The following is a 25,625-nucleotide window of genomic DNA, read 5'->3' as shown; positions in this document are numbered from 1 at the left end:
ACATTCGAGAGGAAGAGAGGTTTTAAACGTTTAGAGGAACAGGCAGAGTCATTCTAGGAGCTGGGGGAGAACAGGGCATGGGTTGGGGTGGGGAGCTCCGCAGCCAAGCCCCTTTTGAGGAGCTGAGAGTTGAGCAGGGACTTGAGCCCTGGAGAGGACTATACCAGGCTGGGAAGAGGAGCGACCCCCTCCTCAGGGACACAGCCAGGGCAAAGGCCCTGGGGCAGAATGAGCTTGCAGTTGTGAGGGTTCCGCCAGGTACCTCGGGCTCTGACCCTGGGTTTTATTCCAAGTGGGGGGTGTGGGAGGCAGTTAACAGCCCCACCCTCCCCACCGGTCTGTGCCCAGGAGCTTTGGAACCTGTTGCAGTGGCTCCCATCCTAAAACTACACCTGCCCTGGCGCCCAGGCCCGCCCTGCCCACCCTCCAGCTGAGCCCAACTCCCCACAAGGTCTACACAGTGGGTGCCTCAGACCACCCCCTACCCCACTGGCCCTGAGACATCTCGAACTCCAGCCTTGCTCCCCACCCAACCCCGGGGGCCAAATAACCTCCCACCATTGAATTCAGTAGATTCCAGGGTGAGAGACTGCTGTTACTAATTTTCCCACACCCAATCTGTCTTGTGTCAGGAATTACAAACACCCTGCAAAACAAAATCTCTGCCACATGCTCTCAGTGACCTGGCCTGACCCCTGGTGCCCTGTGGCATGTTTCCCCTTCTTGCTGTCCCCCTACTGCTCTGGCCTTGGGCCCCTCCCACTTCTTAAAGGCTGGGGTCTGAGCACCCCCTGCAAGGTGGCCTCCCCTGGGAGGGTAGGAGGGTCCTGGGGCCCTGTGGAACGTGAGAAGTTTGAAAAAGCAGACTACTGTAATCTTCTCAGGAAATGAAGCAGAACAGATATGGACCCCAGCGGCTGATGTAATGACGCAGGCCCATTGCCTACAAACTCATTTCCTCGGCTAAGGCATCTTCACTTCTTTTGGGTCTCCCTGCCAGCTGCGTGGGAGGCCCTGGAGACCAGGGAGGTGGGTCTGCCCTGTGCCCACTCCAGGTGCAGAGCACCACCCAAGTGAACGAATGATTCTCAGGCAGCAGGAATAACTTTTTTTAAATGCATGATTTTTTTTTTTTAAGTTACTTGGTGGTGTCAGGTCCTAGTTGCATCTCTCGGGATCCTTGAGACACACAGGCTCTCTAATTGCAGCGTGCCAACTTGCTTGGCCGTGGCATGTGGGATCTTAGTTCCCCCATCAGGGATCGAACCTGTGTCCCCTGGGTCGCAAGGTGGATTTCTAACCAGTGGAACCACCAAGAAGTCCTTGCATGATTCTTTAGGGAGGGACGGCTTTCAGGGTAGTCTTGTGGTTTAGTAAGCCAGCAGTACACACATCCCAGTGACCCCAGCCCCTAGCAGTGGCTGCCTTCGCCCCTTCCTCACTGCCTCCCCAAATGCTGTTTCCAGCAGACTCTGGGATGCACAGGCACCTGCCCTGGGGTGCTCCCGGTTGAAGGTCAACCCCCAGCACCCACCGTGGGCACACCTGCCCCAGAGCCCACCCCTCTACTGTTCACCACTTGCTGGACCTCTGTCCCCAAACCCAACAAGCCTCAGCCTGAACACTGGCTCCCCCAGTCCAGCCCCTCTCCAAGTCCTCCCTGCAGGGTGCACAGCTCACCGCCTGCCTGACCTGCAGGATCCAGGATCCATCCCACCGCTACCTCTGCGGATCCCCCACCTGGATGCCTGCAGGGTCTGCTCAAATGCAGCTTTCCCCAAGGAGCTTTCTAAATACTGAGTGCTTATTGCGTACCAGGCTGTTGGGCTGGCCCAAGGACAGGAGTCAGGGCTCATGCAAGCTGCCCCAAGCACAGCATTAAAGGCACTTGTGTTCTCTTTGTCTCCTTATTAATCGGTCCATAAGAATTTTCTGACTTACTGCCCTGTTAAGGTTCTTGACTCTCCTCTCAAACCTCCAAAAACAGATACGGAGGCTGCAGGCATCTGTGCTTTCCCCCTTGAGGCCTCAGCAACCCAGGGACCCCTGTTCCTAGAGGTGAGTCACCTGGATGTAGGTTGTCCAGTTTAATCTCAGTGACCTCGAGGCCTCTGGCCAACTCCCACCTGGGTTTTGGGTCTGGGCTTCTCCTAGGGCCCACACGCTTTCCTGGCTCATGAGTCTTGTCAGAGGCTGGTGATATTCAAACCCAGGCCTCCAGACCCCTAGTTCAGGGCCCACCAGCCATCACAAGCACTGGACTAGGAGTCAGCAGACCTGGGTTTGGGTCTCAGATCAGTGAATGTTCTCTTTAGATTCTAAGAATAAAAGGAAACCATGCAGAATCATTGGATTTAGAGTCGCCTCTGCTCACCACGACAGTTAATGCACCTGACAGGTATCCCCTAGTAGCAAGTATATATAATCTTTAAAACCTGTCCGTGAGGTATATATCCATGGTAACCTCCTTGTCGATTTCAGAAATAGTAACATGCAAATAAAAGAACTGTGTGATCTGCAACCCGGAAACACCGGACTGTGTGTCCTGATTGCAAGAGCATGAAGGAAGTTGGGCGAAGGCCTAAAGTTGTCATCTGACTCACGGTGAGGGAGAAGGCGCCCGGCCAAACCGAGTCCCAACCGGACAGTCCGGACTTCAGGAGGAGCTGGAGAAGGGCAAGAGGGAGTCTCTGACCCGGACGCTCCCCAGGGAGGGGTCCCTGGCCCCGGGCAATCCCAGGGATGGGGGAAAGCGGACGCAGAGCAGAGTCGGATTCTGCTCTTACTTAATCCACCCCCACCTCCCGCCGCCCAGCTACCTAGGTAAAGCGGAGCCCAGCGCCCTCCCACTTGGCCTTCTCACATTCCCTCCCTTCCGCCAGGCGGTCCAGGCCCCGAGGCCTTCCAGAGCCGCGGCTTCGCGACCGCCCCCTCTGGCCACACCGCGCCCGATCTGGCCTCTCGCCCCGCGGTTCCAGGACGAGTCCAGGAACCTCCCCTCCGCACAGCTTTCCACGGCTCCCGCAAGTTTGGGCCCCGAGGTCCTGGCCAAGCCCTTCGCGCCGTTGGCCAGGAAGCCGGGAGCCCCAGGCCCACCGGCCGGAGGGCGCACAGACAGGGGGAGTGGGGGTGAAGACTCCCCCGAAGGGGCGTTCCACCGCTCGAGGAGTGTTACAATTAGTGTTCCAGCCTGCAGGCCTTGGAGGGTCCCGGCGCTCCACCTCCGTTAACCGCGGCGCGTCCGCATTATGCAAGCAAGGACCCTGAGCTTGGGCGGTGGAGTTGGGATCTGAACCCAGGCCCCAAGGATCCCAGGCTTCCGGTCCAGAGTGAGGGCACGCCACCCGCCGCCCCGCTGATCCGCGTCACGCACGCCGGGAAGTTCCCAGGCCGCGCCGGCCCGGAGCTCCCCGCACGCACCGGTCCCACCGTCCCGCCGCGGCGGCGCACGCCCGGCTTCCACTCCGCCCGGGGCGGCGCGGGCGGGTGCACGAAGCGCATTCTTTGTCTGCAGCGCCTCCGCTCCTCCCCCCGCCGCCGGCCGGCTACGTGGCCCCGCCCCGCCCCGCCCGCACCCTAGGTCCGCCCAGGCTCGCCCGGCCAATGAAGCGCCGCGGCGGCGCGCGGAGCCCGGGGCGTTGTCCGCTCCTCGCCCGCCCATTGGCTGAGCTCTGCGCCCCGCCCGAGCCCCGGCCGGCCGGCCCGAGGGGCGGGACGCGCGCCCCGAGGTGAGGGACCACGGGCGGCGCACGGATCGCAAAGGCCGGCGAGCCGGCCAACGAGGGACAAGCGCCCGGCAAGGAGTCGCGCGCTGAGCCGCCGCCGCCGCCGCTGCCGCCAGACCCCCGCCTGCGCGGGGCTCCGTGCCAGAAGGCAGCGGACAGGCCGAGTCCCAGCCCTGCAAAGCAGGGAGGGCCCCCGACGGCGACCAGCCCGGCGAGGGGCCAGCGAAGGGGGACCCGGAGGAAGGCGGCTTCACCGGAGACCCGGCAATGGCGCTCGACTTTCTGGCTGGATGCGCTGGGGGTAAGGAATTGGGCGGGTCCTGCCCGGGCGCGCGCGGGGGCCGGGGACGCCCGGTGCCCGGGGACGAGGCGTCCGGCCTGGGAGGCCAGCTCACCTGCGACCTCTCGGCCCCGTGGCTTGCCCTGTGGCTGAGATTTCCGCCTCTGTAAGATGGGTTAGCTGTGCTCCTGTTTCACGGGATTCTTGTGGGCGTGAATTGACATCAGGCCCGGAGGGCCCCTAGGGCGCTGTCCACCAAGGCAACTGTCTTTTAAGTCTTTCGCAGCACGTTCGGACGAGCAATCTGGGGCTCGGGGATATTACCGTGGCTGCCAGGGGACCGCCAGAAGGATGCCCCACCACCCTCCTCGCCGAGGCCAGCGGACGGCGAGGCTCCGAGCCCGTCTCCCTCACGCCGTTCCCCAGCCTGCGCCGACCCGGAGCAGGGTCCCCTCCCCGGGCCCAAGAAGTTTGAAACTGGCTCCACCCCGTCTCCCGCAGCCTTGTGGGTGGGGTGGGGCCGGGGCCACCGGACGACCCCCTAGTGAGATGGCCTAAAAGGCGTGAGCCTGACCCCAGGCGCCTAGTCACGCCTTGGCGCCCCGCCCCCTTCCTGCGCGGTTTTTCTGGGGAACAGACTGGGGCGGGGTGGGGGCGGGGAGCCGTGAAAGTGAAAGTCGCTCAGTCGTGTCCGACTCTTGGCAACCACATGACCTATACAGTCCATGGGATTCTCCAGACCAGAACACTGGAGTGGGTAGCCTTTCCCTTCTCCAGGGGATCTTCCCAACCCAGGGATCGAACCCAGGTCTCCCACATTGCAGGGGGATTGTTTACCAGCTGAGCCACCAGGGAAGCCCCTGGGAGCGGGCAGAGTAGCCCCGAATCGTCGCAGGATCTAGGTCTTGGGCTCACGCGTGCATATGCCCGATGTGGGGCACCTTCCCTGAGGCCGGGCTGCCCTGCAGCGCTGAGGCCCTGTGTCCCCCGCTGCGGACCTTGAGTCTGCGTTCTGTCTGGGCTGGCTGTGGCGTGCCTGTGGGCATCGGGCACTGGCACTTCCCTCTTTGGCCTTTAGTGTCTCTGTTTTTTCTTGTAGAGTTAATTTATTCAACAGGTATTCGCTGGGAGCCAGGTTTAGCTGTCAGGGACTCAGCAAGCTGACAGAAGTGCCAGAGGGCTGGCTGAGTATCCCCAGGCCCTGCCCAGGCTCTGACACTGGGCGCTTGTCTCCTCCAGCAGGTCACCTACCCCCCAGTGACTCTAATAAAGCTCTCAGCTATCTGCCCGCCAGCGGCTCCCTGGAGGAAGAGGAGTGTGGAGAGCAGCCTTAGGCACATAAACCCCTGTGGTGCTAGCTTCCTGAGAGGAGGAGGCTGATGCAGAAGGGAGTGTGCTGGGAAGTGACCCAGACGGTTACCCAATCAGGCCTCCAGGCCCCAGAGCTTTCCATCACGTTTCTTCAAGCCCACGTGCCAGAGGAGACAGGAGGGGCCAACCTCCGTGGACCAAGCTGTCAGTTTCGCCCTGTCCATTCCCCTCTCTGCTATTCCCTCCCCCCACCTCCAGGGACCTCCCCTTGTGTCCTGCCACCAGGCTGTGGGCTCCTCGGGGGTCGGGGGTGGGCAGACCCTTCTCTTCCCCACCCCCAGTGGGTGCTCAGTCCCAGGGCCAAGGCCCCTTCGCAGCTTCTTGAGGAGTGTGGGTTCTTACCCCAGAAAAGCAGGATCCCTTCTGTATTCACACAGGTATACTGGGAGCCGCGGGGTTTGGGGCGGGAACACTCTTGGTAAAGTCAGACCCATCCCTCCAGACACACACGGTCAAGTCACCCTGGGCTCTTGCTCACCAGGGCCCCTGCCCATCCTCACCACGCCCACCTGGGAGAGATCCTAGCCGGGTCCTGGGTTGGGGAGCAGAGGGTACTCCACGGCTGCCAGACCTGTGGTTCTACCTGGGTCCAGGTGGACGCCTGGGACTAGAGGTGTCTGTGCTTCCCCCGTGGTGTGCACGGAGATGGGCGAGGGTAGAAGGGACCCTCTCTCCTGGTGTTACTTGACCCAGGAGAAACCTAGGACCTGAAAAGTGCAAGGGGCCGCCAGGCTTGTCCCTTCCCCCAGCCTCAAGGCGCTAGGGACAGTGACCTGACTGTCCCAGGCTCAGCTTTCAGAGCAGAGGGGCCGTCCAGGAACCACGTCTGGGTGGCACCCCGAGCCTGGGCCCCAGAGGTTGCCTGGTTTCCTTGGGTTTGATCTCACCGGCTGGAAGTTCAGGGCAGGGGTAGGCTGTTTCTGCCCCTGGGAGTGGCTCTTAATTCAGCGTCCCGGGAGGAAGGAGGGTAGATCCCTTCTGATTGGCTGCGTGTGAACCACGTGTCCAGCCTCGCCCTCTGGGAGGCACGGTGGGGTCTTGATTGACAGCTTCCCTGAGGCCTTGCAGGGGACTGGGTTAGAAGGGTCCCAGCACCCACTTCCACTCCCCCAAGAACTAGAATTTCAAATTCAGAAAATTTAAAACGTGAAATGAAAACGGGGGTGGGTCTCAAATGATCAAAACAAAGCGTGTCTTGAAGACCAGAAACACAAAGGTGGAAGAGCTGAGGGAAAAAAAAAAGACAGGCTTGCGGTATCTTTTCACCCACCTGCGAAAGTCAGGGGTTCCAGAAGGAGGAAGAGGTCTGGAGTCGATGAGTATGATGAAAAAATAATAGTGGAAATTTTCTCTGATCAGGAGTCTGCTGAGTGAAAGGGCTGAGGGCGTACCAGGTAGAGTTCTTTAAAGAAAAAAAGACACACACTTGGTATCTCCTGGTGATATTCCCCAAATCTACAGATTAAAATCTCAGCAGCTCTCTGATAGAATAAATTATTGACAAAGGTGAACAGACAGGCTGCCTGGGGATTTCTCATCTGGGGTGCTGGAAACCACAAGATTTGTGGCCGTGTCCAGAGGTAATGACCTGGGCTCAGTCCTCGCAAGAGCTCAGGACTGTCTTCCCTGATGGCATTAAAGAAACAGGTTTTGCAGATGAGCGGGAGTTCAGATGTGTTATATCTGAGGGTCGTAATCAAGAGAGGCTCCAGCGATGAGTGTAGAGACCCCAAGATGGAATAGCCCTGAGTCTCATAGGTTTTGGAGGTGAAGGTCAGTGGAAGATGGGCAGGGTGGGAATGTGCTTGGGGGTAAGGTGGGGCAGTAGGGGGCAGAGAAGGCCTCCTACTCTCACCTTGTGGTGGGGCGCTGATAGTTCTTAACCCTGTTTCTACATGTGGGTTCCCTGATAGCTCAGTCGGTAAAGAATCTGCCTACCATACAGGAGACCCTGGTTCAATTCCTGGGTCGGGAAGATCCCCTGGAGACGGGAAAGGCTACCCACTCCAGTATTCCAGCCTGGAAAATTCCATGAACTGTATAGTTCATGCGGTCACAGAGAGTTGAACACGATTGAGCAACTTTCGCTTTCACATGTAGGTTATGAGTGTTCCAAAGGAGAGGTAACTCTTAAACTTACAAGTGAACAAGCAGAAAGGAGATAAATAGTAGTTTGCCTAAACCCACAAAAATGTGGAGAGCAAAGGGGTCGTACCCATAAAATAAGACGGAACGGTGTCAGGTCTCTTGTCTTGTCAAAACCTCAAGCTGCTTCAGACCAGGGTAGAAACCAAAACCTAGCTTGAGTTTGTTTACGGAACGTCTAAAAGTGGTAAGACGGAGTTGAAAATTAGGAACGTCACCAAACTATACCGGATACCCTTGGCCAAAAGTAAAGCAGGATTGACAAAGCTAGTATCAAATAAGGTGGACTTTAAGGTCTGAGGGCTTCCCTTGTGGCTCAGCTGGTAAAGACTCCGCCACAATGTGGGAGACCTGGGTTTGATCCCTGGGTTGGGAAGATCCCCTGGAGAAGGGAAAGGCTACTCACTCTAGTATTCTGGCCTGGAAAATTCCATGGACTGTATAGTCCACGAGGTCATAAAGAGTCGGACACGATTGAGTGACTTTCACTTTTAAGGTCTGAAGCATTAAACTAGGTGAAGATGACATTATATAAGGATTAAAAATACGATATGTGAAGGAGCATGATAACCCCTATTTACTTGTGGACATCCCCTAACGGGGTAACCAGCTCTGACGGGGAGCAGGAGAGATGAGTGGTTAAGAAGGAGGGCTCCAGGCCCAGAAAGTTTGGGTCCAGATCTCGGCTCCACCACTTACTGTGTGGTGTGGACATATATCACTTTTCTGTGCCTCAGTTTCCTCATCTGTAAAATGGGCTAATGGTCCTTTATATACATAAGAGAGAGAGTTGGTACACATACAAAGCTAAGAATGGTAACCAGCAGGTAGAAACATGACTGTGACTCAATGAATATTAGCCTGTTGAATTGCTATATTATACATTGAAATATAGCAATAAACACAGTAATGAATCACCAATGCAATGGACATTAACTCATGCAAACTTCGGGAGATGGTGAGGGACAGGGAAGCCTGGCGTGCTGCAGTCCATCGGGTCACAAAGAGTCAGACACGACTGGGCGACTGAACAACAACTTAGCAATAAAAGCAGCGCTGCCAGACGTACACATGAGCACTTCCAGGGAGGACAGCGTGGGAGTCAGTGGGGCAGTTCCCTGCCCTCTCAGCCTCACTGTCCTTCCATGAAGTGGTCTAACAAGACTGTGATTCACAGGGATGTTTGTAGCCCACACAGCACACAAGACTCTGACAGGTGCTCGTAAGCCATTCAGGGTGGCGGAGGGGGGGGCTTGTCCGTTTTTGGGAGGGCGAATCTTTACAGGTCCTAGACTGATACATAAGCAAGCGAACAGAGTCATGGGCTGCCACCCTGGGCACAACGTGGCTCCCGTGCAGGGCAGGGGAGCGGTCAGCCAGCAGCTGCGATGCCTCATGTGCGGGTCAGCACTGTGGGACCGGGGGCAGCCCTGGGGAAGTTTACCTCTCAGTCCTGTACAAGTGCGGAGAGTAAGGCTCAGACGCTGAGTCTTTTGTGAGCTCAGCCAGCTGGTAAATGACAGAGGGAAGATTCAAAGCTGGGTAAGGGGCTGACCCCAAGTCCAGAACCCCTGGAGCGCCCGACCACGCCAGGCATTTGGAGTGAAGGGAAAATTGAGAAATGGCATCGACAGCCTCCCAGGGGGCACCTTCTCTCTTTTTTTAACTTTTTATTTTATGTTGGAGTATAGCTGATTAACAGTGTTGTGAGAGTGAAGGGACTCAGCCATACATATCCAGGTACCCATTCTCCCCCAAACCCCGCTCCCATCCAGGCTGCCCTATAACATTGAGCAAAGGTCCCTGTGCTCCACGGGCAGTCCTTGTTGGTTATCCATTTAAATACAGCAGTGTGTGTACACATCCACCCCAAACTCCCTAACCATCCCTTCCGCTCACCCTTTCCTCCGGCAACCCTAAGTGCATTCTCTAAGTCTGTGAGTCTGTTTTGTAAGGAAGTTTATTTGTATCATTTCCTTTGAGATTCCACACATAGGGGAAGTCATACAGTATTTCTCCTTCTCTGTCTGACTTACTTCACTCAGTATGACCCTCTCTAGGTCCACCATGTTGCTGCTGCACCAAGGGGCACCTTCTGTTCCCGGCAATGGGCAGCCGGGCGGAGAGAGTCACCAGCTTTGAGTCTGACAGATCCTGTCTTGGCCTTGGGATGGCCACCCTCTCTTCACCCCACCCCAAGGATCAAGGGGCTCCCGGGATGTGGCAGGCACATCCTTGCTGGACCCATGCTCCACCTGGCAGTCTCTGGGGCATCTGGGTCACAGGCTGTCCTTTCTCCCCCCAGGTGTGGCAGGCGTGCTGGTGGGACACCCGTTTGACACGGTCAAGGTGAGTCTCATCGCCATTTTATCCTCAGGCCGTGGTGGAAGTGCAGACATTGGAGGGAAGCTTGCAGAGTTGGGGCGGCGGGATACCCCTTTCTGGTGACCATCTCAGGAGCCCTTCAAGGTCCCCCCACAGGTCAGAAGGTAGAATCAGGCTTCTCCCTGATGCCCAGGTGAGCAGCGGCCTGTCCAGCGGCCCGGCCCGGCCTTTCCTCCGGGTCTGTTCTTCCATCTCCCAGCTGGGGCTGAACTTGGAGGTCCATCCTGACGCTTGATGGAGGGACCGCCCAGAACGGGGGCATCCACCCTGTCCTCACCCGGAACGCTTCCAGACTGCTTCCTGCAGGCAAGGATTGGGAGAGAATCACAGAGAAATCACACACCAGCCTTTCCCGTGACTGCGATCCCCCCAGAGTGGTGGGCCTCACGGCTGACACGTTGCCCAGGCATTTCCTGGGAGGCTGCAGAGTGCAGCTCCAGGGAGGCGCCCCGCTCCCTGCTCCGCGAGCCCATTCCTCCACACAGTGTCGGTCCCGGGGTCCCTGATGTCTCAGTGGAAACCAAGAGAGTCCGCATTCCCAGTTAGAAACTCCCAAATAAGATCTGCCCTCTGTTGTTGGGGGTTTTGTCCTTAAACTAGCCAACTCGTGCCCCTTCCTTGCGGGCTCCCCTAGAGCCCGGTGAACTGCAAGCAGTGGGCCCTAGGCCAGACCCTGTGGCCCGCTAAACCCTGAACTTGGCTCCTCTTCCTTCAGGGGCGAAGGTGGAGCAAAGACAAGGATGTCACCTGTAGGCAGGTTTGAGAGACCGCCGTCTCCTCCTTTTTCAGGAACCTAGGTGTCCCTGGGCCGAGAACAGGTCCTGTGAAGTAGGGCTGCATTTCCTCCAGCACAGGGGTGAGGGCCCTGCCCTGAGCACTGTGCTCTGACCTTAGAAAGTTCTGTCCCGGGCACTCCTTGGTTGCCCAGTGGTTAGGACTCTGCGCTTTCACTGCTGGGGGCCGGGGCCCCATCCCTAACTGGGGAACTGAGATCCCCCAAGGCACTCCAAAAGCAAACAAAAAGAGGTCTCTCTCTGGGCCGTGCGCAGCTAGCTCCAGGCTCCCTGGCAGCCCACCTGCCGGTCACTTTACCCCCTGACCTGCACAGTCAGGGCCTGGCGAGATTTCCCGAGGCCTTTGGGCCCAGCACTCAGCAGTGTGGTTTGTGCTGGATTGAATTGTTAGTTCCGAAGGGCATGGGATTCCTTCTATCCCAGAAGGCAAGGCCAAGCTTTCTTGCCACGCAGTGGCCCCTGAGTCCCTCCAGGGCTGGGGGAGCCTGTACCCACGGTGCCGTGGTCCTGTGCTGTGCGTGCCTCTCAAAGCTGCATCTAGCCCAGAAGTGTCTCTGATTCACTTCCTCTGCCCAGCTCTGCAGAGGCCTCTCTGAACCTGGACTCGGCCAGGGCTTCTTGGGGTGCCGCCCCTCCCATCCCGCCCCAGGTCAGTCCCTCCAGGCTGGGGACCACTTTGTTCTGGTGCCTCCAGCTCCCTCTGAGCTCCTGAGCCATGGCCAGCGCCCCAGGAGTAGCCTGAGCTCAGCAACCTCTCCACCGCTGGGTTCCTGCCCTGCCCCACCTTACCTGGACCCTGGAGGTGGTCTTTGAGGAAATCCATTTGTAACTGTTTTTGTTTTTGCCACTGCGGCCCACCAGCCTCACCTCTGTGCAAACCTATCTTTAAAAAGCCCAGCCTTTTATTCCGAAGGGGAAAAAAAACTCACCCCTAGCAAGTCCCCACTGTCACTCAAGCTGGTGACCCTTCTTGTCCACAACCCCCCATGCATTCAGACACTGTGACCTTGTTCTGATTGGAGGTAGAGATGCTCAGCTCATTTTCTTTTTCCTGGCTGTTTTGCATTATAAAAGTTAAGCATTCTTGGGACTTCCCCGGTGGTCCAGAGGCTAAGCGTCTAACGCAAGTACCTGGGTTTGATCCCTGGTCAGGGAACTAGATCCCACATGCCACAACTAAGACCTGGCACAGCCAAAGAAATAAATATTGAAAAATAATAATAAGCATTCTCAGTCAAAGAAAACTGGAAAACGCTGTTTTTTTTTTTTAATGTGTTTTAATTAAAACACATACGTACACACTTTTTTTGCTTGGCTTTCTATTACGAAAGTAATGTAGGGTGTAAAAGAATGTCCACCATAACAGACAGACATAAACAAACAAAACAGAAACAAAACCAGTCCTTTATGTAACCTTCCCCCGACCCTTGTTAATGATTTCTACCAGAAAACAGACACGCGCACAGGCCCATGTATATTCCTGGTTTTTGGCAAAAGTGGGATTTACCTGCCAGTCTTGCAAGTGGTCCTGCCGCTGAAGCACACGCCTGGGAGGAGAAACGAGGCGCCCCCCACGGGAACCCCCTTCCTCTCCTAACACCTCCGGCCTCCCCTCTTTTAGGCGGCCAGCACCCTAACTCTCATCCACGGTCCAGTTTTCCCTCCTTATAAACCTCATGAACTTGGACCTGGGCTTCCAAACGCGTGAGGGGACACCCACGTTGCAGTTCCATCCACACCATCTCGTGACTGCGACCTTGGCAGTGTGTCCCCCCAGGTCCTTGGAACTGAAATTTGAGTCCAAAACGTGGCACACTTCCGTGGCGCCCAGAACCGCAGCCACTGCCCTCGGACACAGCGCCTCCACACGCGTTTCTCTGGGCAGGTTGTCTTCTGGCCCGTGGACGTCACTGGACGTGGCAGTCCCTAGGGGCGCGGTGTCTGAGCCCTCTCTCACCAGGGAGCAGCCGCCCCGGGTGGGGGTGGGGGCGGGGCGGCTGGGGGCTGGCCTCGGGGGTCCCGGGCCTGGATGTGATGTTGAAATTTTGTGTTGCTTTAACTGCCTTTACTTTCTGAGCTAGGGGCTGTCTCCGTCCATAGCAAAATGTAACTTTGTTGTAGATGAGCGTAAGCCTCATCCCGGAGAGCCTAGTAAGTACAGACCAGGTGAACCCAACGCTTCTCTTCTCTGTCCAAACCAGGCCCCTGGCCTGGCCACGCCCCACCACCCCACCCACCAGACTGCCCCCCAAGACTGGCCCGGGCAGGGAGGGTATGAAACAAGCCTGGGTCCAAGCACAGGTCCCAGGGTGGGGGCCTGGGGGCTGGTTGAGAAAAAGTAGCCCCGTCTCGATCAGGGGTTCTTTATGTGGGATCTCCCAGCCCTGGTGGGGGGACGCTGGGAGCCTCCTGGGGTTGGTGTGTAAATGACCAACTTTTCCAGGGGTGGGTCCATCAATCCTCCAATGAGATCCTGCTACCCCCAAGTGTTAAAAACCTCAACTCTAGATTCTATAAGACTCGGGCCACACTTTACCCCAGAATCCCAGATGGCGGGTGCCCATCCCAGCCCTCAGGGGTCAGACACAAAGGGGAGATCCCCTGCAGCCTCTTGTGGGACCCGAGCTGGCCCGAGCCTGGGCGTGAAAACAAGTCCAGCCTGATAAGATGTCACTGGGGTGTCTGAAAGTCTGACCCACAGAGGGCAGGGCCCAGCTCCATTTCACATCATCTCTGCTGACACGGCCTCCTTGATGCCTGTGTCAGGGGCCACAGGAGGAAAAGCCAGTCCTCCAGAGACCCCCAGACGTCGAAGGGGAAGTGGGAAACCTCCCATCACAGAAGCAACCTGAGGCAGAGCTCATGGTGTTATGATGCCCTCGGTATTCTTGAGTGGCTCTGCTTTCCTCCTCCGAGCTGGCAGCCAGGGTGGGGAGGGGTGCTGGGGTGGGCAGCGGCCTCTCAGAGTGGTGGCCGCCAGTGTTGAGGTCCCCTTGTTGACGTGAGGTTTCTTTTTTGCTTACATTTTTTTTCTGTAAGTGCATTAGCCAGCACCCTCAACCCCACCCTGGCCCGGACCAACGCAGCCACTCACTTCCCTGGAGAGGACAGCCTTGACCGAGTTGCAGAATCTCTCTGAGCCTCAGCCTTCCCATCTTTGAAACAGGAGTGAGCCCAACCCCACTTTGGCCAGTGATCACAGCAGAGCCCCTCTCCACTGCCCTGCACAGAGGGGCGCTCACACCACGGCCAGGGCTGTAGTGGGGGTCATGTCTGAGTCAGAGCTGAGCCCAGGGCTGAACCTAGCTCACCCGCCTCCCCCAGACACAGGAAGAAAAGATGCTCCCGCTCTGACCCTGGGGTATGAGTATCAAGGACTGAGATAAGCTCTCTGTGGGCAAAGAGGGCTTTCACAGCGAGGTTCTGGGCTGCTGGGGTCCGAGGGCCCCCGAGCTGCTGACGTGGTCCCAAGGAGGCGGCCAGCGGCTCTCCAGTCACTGCTTTGCTAACTCATGACCACTGCCCTCCCCAGGGGCCACCGGCAGAAACCAAGGCGAAGGCCCACAAGGCCCAAGGCTCCTCACTGATAGCACCCAGTGGGCATTCCCAGCCCTGATGCGGAGAGTGTGGTGGGGTGTTAAGCCTGGACACCCCGTGGGCATCAGCCAGGACTTGCTTCCGGGACAGTGGGAGGTCTCAGGAGATGCCTTAGGCCCCACTGTCAGTACCTTGTGCGGAGATAGTGAACAGGGGTCTTAAGGACCCCCACCCCTCTGCAGCTGGCTGTCTCCGTGACTGTTTGTCCACGGACAGCCCTCCCTAAAAACGGCACAGACACCCAGCCTCCCTCCCTGGGATTCCAAAAGCCACAGAAAGCCCCCTGGCTCCCTGCCTCATGGGTCCAGCCTCAGGCCTCCTGGTGAGAGTCTCCCCGGGGGTTCTGCGTGCCGGCAGCAGAGAGCTGGGCACTCTGACTCCACGCGGCCATCTTACTTACACTGGGCCCTCCTTCCAGGTGCGGCTTCAGGTCCAGAGTGTGGAGAAGCCCCAGTACCGAGGGACCTTGCACTGCTTCCAGGCCATCATCAAGCAGGAGAGCGTGAGTGCCTGGGGCCCGTGGAGGTGGGGTGGGGCACCGGCCTCAGCATTGTCTCTTCCTTGCTGCGGGCCTGGACCACAGGGGGCTTCCCTGACAGCTCAGTTGGTAAAGAATCCGCCTGCAATGCTGGAAACCCCAGTTCGATCCCTGGGTCAGGAAGATCCGCTGGAGAAGGGAAAGGCTACCCACTCCAGGATTCTTGGGCTTCCCTGGTGACTCAGCTGGTAAAGAATCCACCTGCAATGCGGGAGACCTGGGTTTGACCCCTGGGTTGGGAAGATCCCCTGGAAAAGGGAACAGCTACCCACTCCAGGATTCCAGCCTGGAGAATTCCATGGACTGCAGTCCATGGGGTCGAAAAGAGTGGGGCACGCCTGAGCCACTTTCACTTTCTTTCACTGGACCACACGAGGTGGAGCAGGGTACACCGCCTCTGCCATGCTGTGCTCCCTGGAGCACAGAGCGGGGAGAGGAGGCGGTGGGCAACTCCGGGGCACATCCAGACTTTGGAAACAGGAGGGCGGGAGTGCCCGGGCCTCTCAGATTGAGAATCTGGGTTCTGATCAAATTCTGCTTGGTTTTCATGAGCAGCTGAGGTGGGCCCGGGCAGCCACCACCTGCATGGAGGGTCCCCCGGGGAGGTGGGCTTGGGCAGCTCTATAGACTCCAAGCGGGAGCGCACCTGACGCCTCTCTGTGCGCCCCGCAGGTGCTGGGCCTGTACCGAGGCCTGGGGTCGCCGCTCCTGGGGCTGACCTTCATCAACGCGCTGGTGTTCGGCATGCAGGGCAACACCCTGCGGGCGCTGGGCCGGGACTCGCCGCTGAACCAGTTCCTGGCGGGCGCGGCGGCCGGGGCCATCCAGTGCGTCATCTGCTGCCCCATGGAGCTGGCCAAGACACGGCTGCAGCTGCAGGAGGCGGGCCCGGCGCGCACCTACCGCGGGCCCCTGGACTGCCTGGCGCAGATCTACCGGCAGGAGGGCCTGCGCGGCGTCAACCGGGGCATGGCGTCCACGCTGCTGCGCGAGACCCCCAGCTTCGGCGTCTACTTCCTCACCTACGACGTGCTGACGCGCGCACTGGGCTGTGAGCCGGGCGACCGCCTGCTGGTGCCCAAGCTGCTGCTGGCGGGTGGCACGTCGGGCATCGCGTCCTGGCTCTCCACCTACCCCGTGGATGTGATCAAGTCGCGGCTGCAGGCCGACGGGCTGCAGGGCGCGCCGCGCTACCGGGGCATCGTCGACTGCGTGCAGCAGAGCTACCGCGACGAGGGCTGGCGCGTGTTCACACGGGGGCTGGCCTCCACGCTGCTGCGCGCCTTCCCCGTCAACGCGGCCACCTTCGCCACCGTCACCGTGGTGCTCAGCTACGCACGCGGCGAGGAGGCCCGGCTCGAGGGCGATGCTGGGTCCGCCACCCTGGCCCAGCCCTCCAGCCTGTGATGCCCCCCGCCCCACCTTCCCCGGGGCGGTTTTTCCAAAACGCAGCCCAGGCTCTTCCAGAACTGTAAATGGGTCCCCTGCCGACCGCCCTGCCCCAGACACCCAAGACTCCATGGACTGTGGGCTCAGTCAGACCTGGGTTGAATTTCACTCCTCAGCTGGGTGGGCCTTGGCTACAGTATTTGACCTCCTTGGTTTTTCTCCACTGCAAAATGGGGACCCTGTTCCCCGTGTTGTACTGTCGGGAAGCTCAGAGATGCTGCCTGTGGGGCACCCAGCCTGGCACTGTTACTGGCTTCTGGAGTCTTCCAGAAACCCAGCCAACACTCCAACCCTTTCCTGGGATCCTGCCCACACCTGGGGGGGGGGGTGGCGAAGCGGGGGGCGGTCTCTGAAGACCCACCAATGGGCTTGCCAGGGACTCATTAACTCTGAACTCCTCCACCTGGCAGAGCTCCAGGGATACTTCTAGGCCACTGTCGGGTCTGCGTTAGGGACAGAGGGGCAACTCAGGGGCCTTCTGGGGTCCCAGAACCGAACCCTCTGCCAGCACACCCCAGCTTCTCCGAGCTGCAAGACTGGTAATACCGCTACTCCTGCCACTCCCACTGGAGGATAACCTGGGGACTACTAAAAAGCCATGGAACCTTCTGGAAGGTCCACATTACCTTAGGAGCTGGGGTTGGGGAGCAGGCACAGGTCAGTGGAAGGGGAGATTTCCACAGTTAAACAGAGCCATGGCAAGGGGGAGTCTTTCCACTCTCTGGGCCTCAGGCTGCCCATCTGTGACGTCATGACGCAGCTGATGTCTGCAGCTCAGGCCCACTGCCAACAGTCAGGGCTCCCCGAGGTTTGCAGAGGGGTCGGCAGGGAGAACCTGTGGGATACCTGAGCCCTGGGAAATGGTGTCTTTCCCAGGCAGTCAGTCTCAATGCTGTGTTCCTGTGAGTCCAGGCGGGGCCTGTAAGTGGGCACAGGTCTGACCGGTTTGGGCCCCTCCAGGCCAAAGGACATCTGCACCCACATGCCCGGGGCTGTCACTAGAAACCAGCCGGTGGTGTGAGCTCTGGCAGCCTGGGTACAGCTGGCACATCGTGGCCGTGAGACCGGACAGGGAAGCGAATACTTTTGCACAAGCTGGAGGTGACTGTGGCCTCCACAGTGACTGGAGGTGACTGGCCCTACTCCCGGGAGGTGGGCTGTGCTCAAGGAAGCCAGGATGACCCTCCCCCCAGTCCCTCCACCCCCTACCCCCACCCCCACGTGGCATCATTGTTGTACAGAAACCTCTGAGGGAATAAAGTGCTCTTTGTTTTTTAAGAGAGAGAGGTTTCATTTGTGTATCACAGAAGAAGGGGGTTCACCCCCACCCCCTCACTGGAGTCAGAGGGGCCAGTTTGGTGGTTGGCCTGACCTGGGCCAGCGACAGGGCACCTCCAGACCCTCAGTTTCCTCATCTACAAAATGGGGCTAATGGAGGCGTGAGGGGCTGGGTGCAGCCTCAGCGAGGCAGTGAGTGCGTCTCCGTGTCTGTTGTGACCCAGGGAGGGGAGGCCCGTCCCTGCCCAGTGGGAGGGTAGGCAGGGCAGGAGCTGTGTGCCTCGAGCTCTCTGGAAGGACTGAGGCGGGAGGGCTCCAGGTACCCTAGCTGAGGCCAGAATCCGGAGGAGAGAGGGGTGGAGCAGAGCTCAGCGGGGAGGATGGACTTGTCCTTCTAAGCTTGGACCTAGACTAACCTAAGGATCCCTGAGGGCTTCCTGAAGGAGGCCTCGCGTGCCAGAGGGGTGTCTTCCTGTCCACCCACGCCCACCTCTGCTCAGCCTCCCAGATTCAATCTGGGCCACCCTGGGTCTCCACAGCTCTGAGCCTGGAGACTCCTTCCAACCGCTGAGCCAAAAACCTCTGCCCCCCAGCAGAGGAGAGAAGTGATCTGGAGAGAGAGGCCCAGCTTACCCCCAGGAGCGCTCCAGGGCTCCTTTGCTCTTACACCCCGCCGGTCCCTCATACCAGCCTGTGACATCAGGCTCGTCTGCAGTCCCAGGACAGGAGGGCAGGGAGGAGCTGGCTGATGACCCCAGGCCGGGTGTCCTCAGACAGGTTAAGCCAGGAGGGCCCCCACGCCCCAGTCCTCGGCAGCGGCTCCTTCCCCGGTGAGGTCCTGCTGCCTCTCAGTTTTCTTTCCTCTGAAAGAGACCAGGCAGAGGCTAAAGGCAGGGTCCTCGCTCCCACCCTTGCTGCTGCTGCTGCTGCTAAGTCGCTTCAGTCGTGTGCAACTCTGTGCGACCCCGTCGACGGCAGCCCACCAGCCTCCCCCATCTCTGGGATTCTCCAAGCAAGAACACTGGCGTGGGTTGCCATTTCCTTCTCCAATGGATGAAAGTGAAAGTGAAGTCACTCAGCCGTGTCCGACTCTTAGTGACCTCATGGACTGCAGCCTACCAGACTCCTCCATCCATGGGTTTTTCCAGGCAAGAGTACTGGAGTGGGGTGCCATTGCCTTCTCCACCCTTGCTGCTGATGGTTAAACAGCAAGTCAGGCGAGAGGAGGGTTTAGGAGAGGTGTCGGGTTTACACAGGTCTTTTGACATTTTGTTTTCTCCCTGATCTGAATTTTATTTATTTCCTTACTAACGTGGTAAAAAGTAAAAAATGCAAGCGGAACCCAGGCTGTGCAGTGAGGAGGAAGACATAGCTCCTGCCTCTTCCTGGCTGTGCGTCCCTCCCGGGGCATTTCAGGCAAGTCCCAGCATGCGGGAACATCCTCTCTCCTGGGGCAAAGCCTGGCCCAGGTCCTGCGGTTCCGTTCTTCACTGTCTTCAGCCAGCAGTTATCTTGGAGACTGGAGATTGTAGCAGTTTCCATGGCTGCCGTAACAATGGCCCACAGACCGCGTGGCTAAAACAACAGGCATTTATTCTCTTAGCTTCTGGAGGCCAGAAGTGTGAAATTCAGGCGTCAGCAGTGTTGGTTGCTTCTGGAGGGCCTGAGCGGGAATCTCTCCTGGCCTCTTCCAGCACCTGGTGGCCGGCAGTCCTCGGCTTGTAGGTACGTTGCTGCAGTCTCCGCCTCCATCCTCAAGTCGCCTTTTCCCCTGTGGGTCTGTTGTCTTTTTTGTTGCTTTTTTGCCTGCACCACCTGGCTTGCAGAATCTTAGTTCCCTGACAGGGATTGAACCTGGGCACCCCAGCAGTGAAAGCCTGAAATCTTAACCACTGGACTTCCAGAGAATTTCCCTGTCCTCTTTTTAGGAGGATATCAAGCGTTGGCTTAAGGACCCACCTACTCCAGGATGACCTAACTAATAACACCTGCAAAGACCATTGTCGAATAAGGTCACATTCACAGGCACCGGGGGTGAGGAGCTCACTGTGTCTTTCCTGGGGACTCAATTCAACCCACAACAGACATCTTTCCTTATCAGTGTGTTCCAGCTGGCCACGTTTTTGTTAACAGCTGCATGGCATTTCATCCGGTGACCATTCCTTACTTTATTCTTCAGCTACAACAAAGGTCTGTCTAGTCAAAGCTATGGTTTTTCCAGTAGTCATGTGTGGATGTGAGAGTTGGACTATAAAGAAGGCTGAGCCCCGAAGAGTTGAAGCTTTTGAACTGTGGTGTTGGAGAAGACTCTTGAGAGTCCCTTGGACTGCAAGGAGATCAGTCCTGGGTGTTCACTGGAAGGACTGATGTTGAAGCTGAAACTCCCAATACTGTGGCTACCTGATGTGAAGAGCTGACTCATTTGAAAAGACTCTGATGCTGGGAAAGATTGAGGGCAGGAGGAGAAGGGGACGACAGAGGATGAGATGGTTGGATGGCATCCTCGACTCAATGGACATGAGTTTGAGCAAGCTCAGAGAGTTGGTGATGGACAGGGAGGCCTGGCGTGCTGCATTCCATGGGGTCCCAAAGAGTTGGACACGACTGAGCGACTGAACAACATGGGCAAAAGCCCCTTGTCCCACACAGAGCTAGCTGGGGCCCTCACGGCCCTTATGGGTGGTGGGTTCTTGTGACTGCAGGGACAGTAGGTCAGCCCTTGGCACACACACCCCCTTTAATGCTCCTAACAGCTCTTGGAAGTTGGCACTGGTGCCCTCATTTTGCAACAGAGGACACCATATGGGGGGCCTGTCTAGAGTCAGGACACCAGGGGGTGCTAGGGCTGGAGCCCCAAGGCCCTACAGGTCCACAGCCCCCACTGCGTCCCTGCCCCTGTCCGGGCCAGCCTCCACCCACCGGCGGGAGCTTCACAGGAGCCAGGAGCAGCCTGGGCTGTGCCCTGGCCTCTGATGGCCGACTCCTCAGTTCCGTGGCTGGAGTGGAGTTCAAGCCACAGAGGCGCCCGGGACAGGGCCAGCTTCACTCTGTGTCAGCCTTGGCCTCAAGTTCTGTCCTGCAGGGGCGCCCAGGCCTGGACCTCCTAACACCCACCTGTGTCCCCGGTCATAGTGTCCGTGATCAGGGCATACCCCTGAAGGCCGTTGGGAACGGAGCCTATGCAGACCCTCGCTCAGACCCTGGAACCTGCCCTCTCCCCACCCCCACCCCCCACACATATACACACCAGGTCAGGGGTGAAGGAAGGCAAGCATGCAGGAGATAATGAAGCCCAGGCGTGGGGCTGAGCGGCCAGTGGTGATGGGTGATCTGCTGGGAGCCTGCAGGCTGACCATCACAGAGCAGGGCCCCCAGGGGACAGCCTGGAGGGGCAGGTGTCCGTGAAGACAAAGCCATCGGGGGGCAGCCACGGGCAGGGGTGGGGTCATCAGGAGGACGCAGGCAAGGCACAGGCAGGCCGGATGGCGACAGACGGACCATCCCGGGGCAGACGCTGAGGTCCCCGGCACTCGAGTCGGGTGACTGACGCAGAGTGGGGCTCGGAAAGGGATGAGCAGCCCACCCCCTGGCCTGGGGCTTTCTCCGCCCCCCTCCCTGAAGCCTCCTTCTCTCCCACCCTCACGGTACCAGCCCCTGACCTCATCCAGGGTGATCCGGCTTCCTGGGGCCACTGCTCCCCCTGCTGCACTCCATGGGCAGGTGTCCCCCCTCCCTGATCTGGGGGCAGCCCCAGGCCTTGATCAGATGGCCCCTCCTGCACGCCTATGCTCCCCTCCAACCCAGGCAGCCCTACATGGGGTGTCCTCCTGGGGGACAGTCCAGCAGCCCCAGCCCTGCCCCAACCCCGCCTTTGGCCCCCCATTGGCAAGGGTCTCTTCTTCCTAAATTCTGTCTCTTCCTCCTAAATTCCCCGAGGTTGACTTCCAGCCCCCAGCTGCCCCTCCTCCTGGCAGAGAGGTCCCCCATCTTCCTCTGAGGAAAAGGAGGCTCCCAAGGGCCAAGGTCATGTGCCCTTGGTTAGGCAGAATGCCCAGGCCTGTGCAACCAGGCTGCCCTCCCCTTGCACCAGGCTGGGGTCCTCCTGCAGGCCGGGGGATCGGCCGCCGGCGGGACCACTGGAGGAAGGGTGAGCACCCACACCCCTCATCCTGGACTTCGTGGGGTCCGCAGGCCGGCCCCGGAGGGCCAGCGCCTGCGCTGAGGCGGAGGGGCCCTAACTTGCTCCGCCGTGATTGGGCCCCGGAAACCACTCTGCATCTCCACGGGGCGGTTGGTTTTCGAGGGTCCCAGCATCTCGACGCCGCGCATCTGCGCGCACTCGGCCCCGCCCTGCCCACTGGAGCGACGAGGGCAGTGCCCCCCACCCCCTACCGCCCGCGGCTGGGATGCTCCCAGGCGGAGACGTAGAACTGAGCGAAGCCTGCGTGGGATGTGGGCCCAGAGCCGAGCTCTGCCAGAGCAGAGCCAGGAGGTGCGGGGAGTCAGCGAGCTGAACTGCAGACAGGCTCTGGCCACCAGCTCCTGGGACGCTCGCCACCCCTCAGGGCAGGAGGTGATGGAAGCAGTGATGTTGGACCAGATGGCAGGCCATTCTTCGGGGGCCTGCTCTGAGGCTGCGCTCCCTCCCGGCCCCTTCCTCTTTTCACAATACGTCCCAGATCTCTCTCCTGCCCTTTCCTCTACCCGATGTAATCCAAGTCCCGTTAGTGCCCTGCAATCAGCACCTGACCCACCACGGTGTTCAGTGGCTGAATGAGTAAACCTGCCAATTCGACAGGGAAGCTTTGGAAACGAGAAACTCCAAGAGGGAGGGGAGGAGAGGGTGGAAAAGTAGGTCGAGGCTGGGGCTTAGGATTTTATCGGATTGGGTAGGAACAGGGAGTCCCAGTAGCTTCTGGTGAGGTGGCAACCCCCACCCTGGAGACTGGCATAGTTACCGAAGGCAGGCCAGAGGGGAGCGGCCGGGGCCAGACCTAGGAGCTGAAACCGTTGGCAGTGAGCCAGACCCAAGACCAGGATCTGCTCTAGAGCCAGAGAGGCTGATGAGCTGGAAGCCAGGAGGCCGTGGCGTCCCACTGCCGACAGGGACCAGGGATTCTTTTGAGAGGTGGGTGGAGATGAACTGTGGCAAGCAGAGTGCAGTGGAAGTCAGGTAGCCTGAGCCATTGACATTGCCAGTGACCCTCATCCATGGCACGAGTGATCTACAGAATTCCTCCAAGGGCAGTCTGGAGGATTTAACTGAAAAGGTGTTCACAGTGCCGGGTGTGGTCCTGAGCCCAGCCCTCAGTGTTATTACAGCCGGGTGGGGGTATGGGCCCAAGCAAAGGAGGGACGCACAGGAAGCAGCTCCAAAGCCCCAGCACCCCCAGGTCTTTCCTACCTCAAACCTGAAGATGCACACGCTCTTTCACATGGCTGCTCCTCGCAACAGCTGGACCTCAGACCTTCCCTCGGCAGTTCTGCGCCTCATGCGGACCTGGACTCGCCCCCTTCCAAAGAGGAGGCAAAGTCATGCGAATTAAGGGGTAACAATAAACCCCGATCTGCAGTCCAGCAGTCAACAGGACCCTAGCTGGACGAGGGTAGGTAGGGCTGAGTATTTTGTTCCCCTGCCCCCAAAGCCTATCAAGCTCTCTATGTTTACCAACCCTTAGAGTCTATCCCAGTTAGGAATAAGGTGTTGTGTTTCTTTTTTTTTTTTTTGGCAGGGAGCTTCCAGAACTAACAGTGAAGGTCATGCAAATTTCATTTGGATGTGCTTTCTAAAAAGTGGGTGAGGGGGCTTCCCTGGTGGTCCAATGGTTAAGACGGGACCTTACAGCCACTTGTACTGTGTAATGAAACTCAGCAACAGACGGCTTAGAGATCCAGGAACAAACAAGAACCACAGGCATTGAAAAGCTTAACAACATTATGCATTTATTATATTTTATAGAGCCATGTTACACATGCTTGGTGCTTCAAACTGAGTTATCATTAAATGTTTTTCTGGATGCAAAGCCATCTGATGCTTGATGCGGATGCCTTAAATACTATAATATTTCTGCATCTATGACCTATGAGCTAAGGAAAAACCAAGGACAATTCCAGAAATGGCAAACAACATTTAAGAAAAAGATGTACATGAGACGCAACGCCAAGTCCTTGAGCCAGGGCCCACAGAAGTTACCGGAAAGTGAATAAAAACAGAATTGTTTTATGAAGATAGCTTGACCCATCACCATCTGTAGATAACAGAGCCTCATATCAGTTATGGATGTTATAGAAAAAAGCTGTTTGGTACTGATGCCCTTTCCACCTCCATACTGTATGCAGACAGTGAGCAAGCCTCCAAACAGATCAGCAATCAGAATATAGCACAGCAGCCGGCCCCTTCCTGTGACATCCCAGTGCTCCTTCGGTCTTTAATGAATGAAAAGCAATCAATCTGATCAAACTTGACATTTTGCGGGAAATCAATCATCTTGCTTTAGATGGATGGCATGCCACCACACTCACCTCCCTGCAGACTCCCCGAATGCGGGCTAAAGACACGAGGGAGGGCCAGGGCGACAAGTCTGGAGAGTTTGGCTTGCCGCCTGACCTCACGCCCAGGTTCTACTTCAACATTCCCTTCTGGTTGGAGAGGGGCGGATCAAGTGTGTCCAGGGTATGCTGCCCGCCCCTCCCTTCAGGTCTCCATCAAACATCCTCTCGCACTCCGGGGGGTACTAGGCCTTCCGCGGAACACGCCCACTCGTGAAGGGCCCGCCCCTCCTGCCTGCTGCCTACGCTCTTAAGGGCCCCGCACTGACTCGGCCTTCAGGCAACCCAGGAACCTAAGCACAGTCCACATGGTCCAAGCAGTTAACAAATCAAGGTGCATCAAGGTTGGGAAGCTAGGGTGCAGACCTAGCCAGCCACGCAGTCGAATGCTTCTATGCAGGCGCGAGGATTTCCGCGGGCACGTTCTGGAAAGCGGAAGAGCAGACCGTGGAGCGCGTGACCTCGGCCGCGAGGAAGCACAGCTCGGGGGTTGAGCCTCCTCCGTGACCTCCTGGGGTCAAAGGAGCGCACCCCCGCAGTTCTGAGCTCTGGCAGGTGCTGCAACGGCACCGAGGCCAAGGGGAGCCGGACAAAGGGCTCTGCGGTCCGACAGGCGCCGGGGAAGCTAGGCGAAGGCCGCCCAGAGACGGGCTTGCGCAGTGGACAGAGGCCTTGCAGGCACCGAGGGGGCCCCGGGGAGCCGTCTCGGCCCTCACCACCGCTCTGACTTCTGGGATCCTTGTTTCTGCCGGTGGTCAGATGTCAAGGAGATGGAACTGAGGACCAATAATGTGGCCTTGCTAAGCACGCTGACCCCGAGATAAGAGGAAACGGTACAGGGAGCGACCCTCGTTCTCTGCCTGTAGCGGTCCTGGGGTGGATCACCAGGTTTCCAACTCAAAACCGGAGAGGGCCAGGTCTTCCTGCGTCGCTGACACACATCCTGGGGCGAAAGTACAGTAGCTAAGTCTGGCTAAGGGCGGGCGGGCCGGAGTAAACCTATCGAGAGCGCTTCAACGGCCTCGGTCTATGGAGGCCTCTTGCTGAAGGACGGACTCTCCTCTATTAAGGAGAAACCAACTAGAACTCGGCAACATCCACTCCGCAACATCCGCAGACCTCCAGCGGAGCATCCCAATGGTTTTCTTTTTACTCAAATTTAACAAAATAGTCGACATTTAAAAGAATGTACATGATAACCAAATTTTTAAAAAAATCTCAGTTTTCCTCAAATCCACAGGCCTTGAATCTAGGTACAGCACACAAACACCTATGAGACCAACAGTGAGCTCAAGGTCTCCTTGGAAAATAGAGGTCACTCTGGGGCGACAGTTCTTCATACAAATAGTATGCTTCCCCCTAAACCCCCACCACCAAAAAAGGGGGGAAAATAATATAAGAAATCCAAAAATAGAAAACAACATCTTGTTAAATGTAAACTTACCCTCTGAAGTTTTTATATTACATATGCTAGAAACATGCATTTATTTTAGCTCAGATGTAAGAAAATATGT

At 57.9% G+C, this 25,625-nt stretch overlaps 1 protein-coding gene across 2 annotated transcripts; it reads left to right on the top strand.

The window, feature by feature from the left end:
- The first annotated feature begins 3,928 nt into the window (after positions 1-3,928).
- On the top strand, positions 3,929-17,505 carry SLC25A29 (solute carrier family 25 member 29). Of its 2 annotated transcripts, XM_068990875.1 has the most exons (4): positions 3,929-4,026; positions 9,827-9,870; positions 14,716-14,799; positions 15,508-17,505. In XM_068990875.1, the coding sequence occupies exons 1-4, from the start codon at positions 3,993-3,995 to the stop codon at positions 16,240-16,242; spliced, it is 897 nt and encodes a 298-aa protein (XP_068846976.1). In that variant the 5' UTR covers positions 3,929-3,992; the 3' UTR covers positions 16,243-17,505. The 2 variants fall into 2 exon arrangements, with proteins under 2 accessions (XP_068846976.1, XP_068846975.1); XM_068990874.1 differs by lacking the exons at positions 3,929-4,026; positions 9,827-9,870 and having other exon boundaries at positions 11,196-14,799.
- The last annotated feature ends 8,120 nt before the right edge of the window (positions 17,506-25,625 follow it).

This window comes from Capricornis sumatraensis, chromosome 19 (genome assembly GCF_032405125.1).
Source record: "Capricornis sumatraensis isolate serow.1 chromosome 19, serow.2, whole genome shotgun sequence".
Taxonomy (NCBI): Eukaryota; Metazoa; Chordata; class Mammalia; order Artiodactyla; family Bovidae; genus Capricornis; species Capricornis sumatraensis.
The sequence above is the reverse complement of the archived record's forward strand: the minus strand, read 5'-3'. Positions and strand labels throughout refer to the sequence as shown.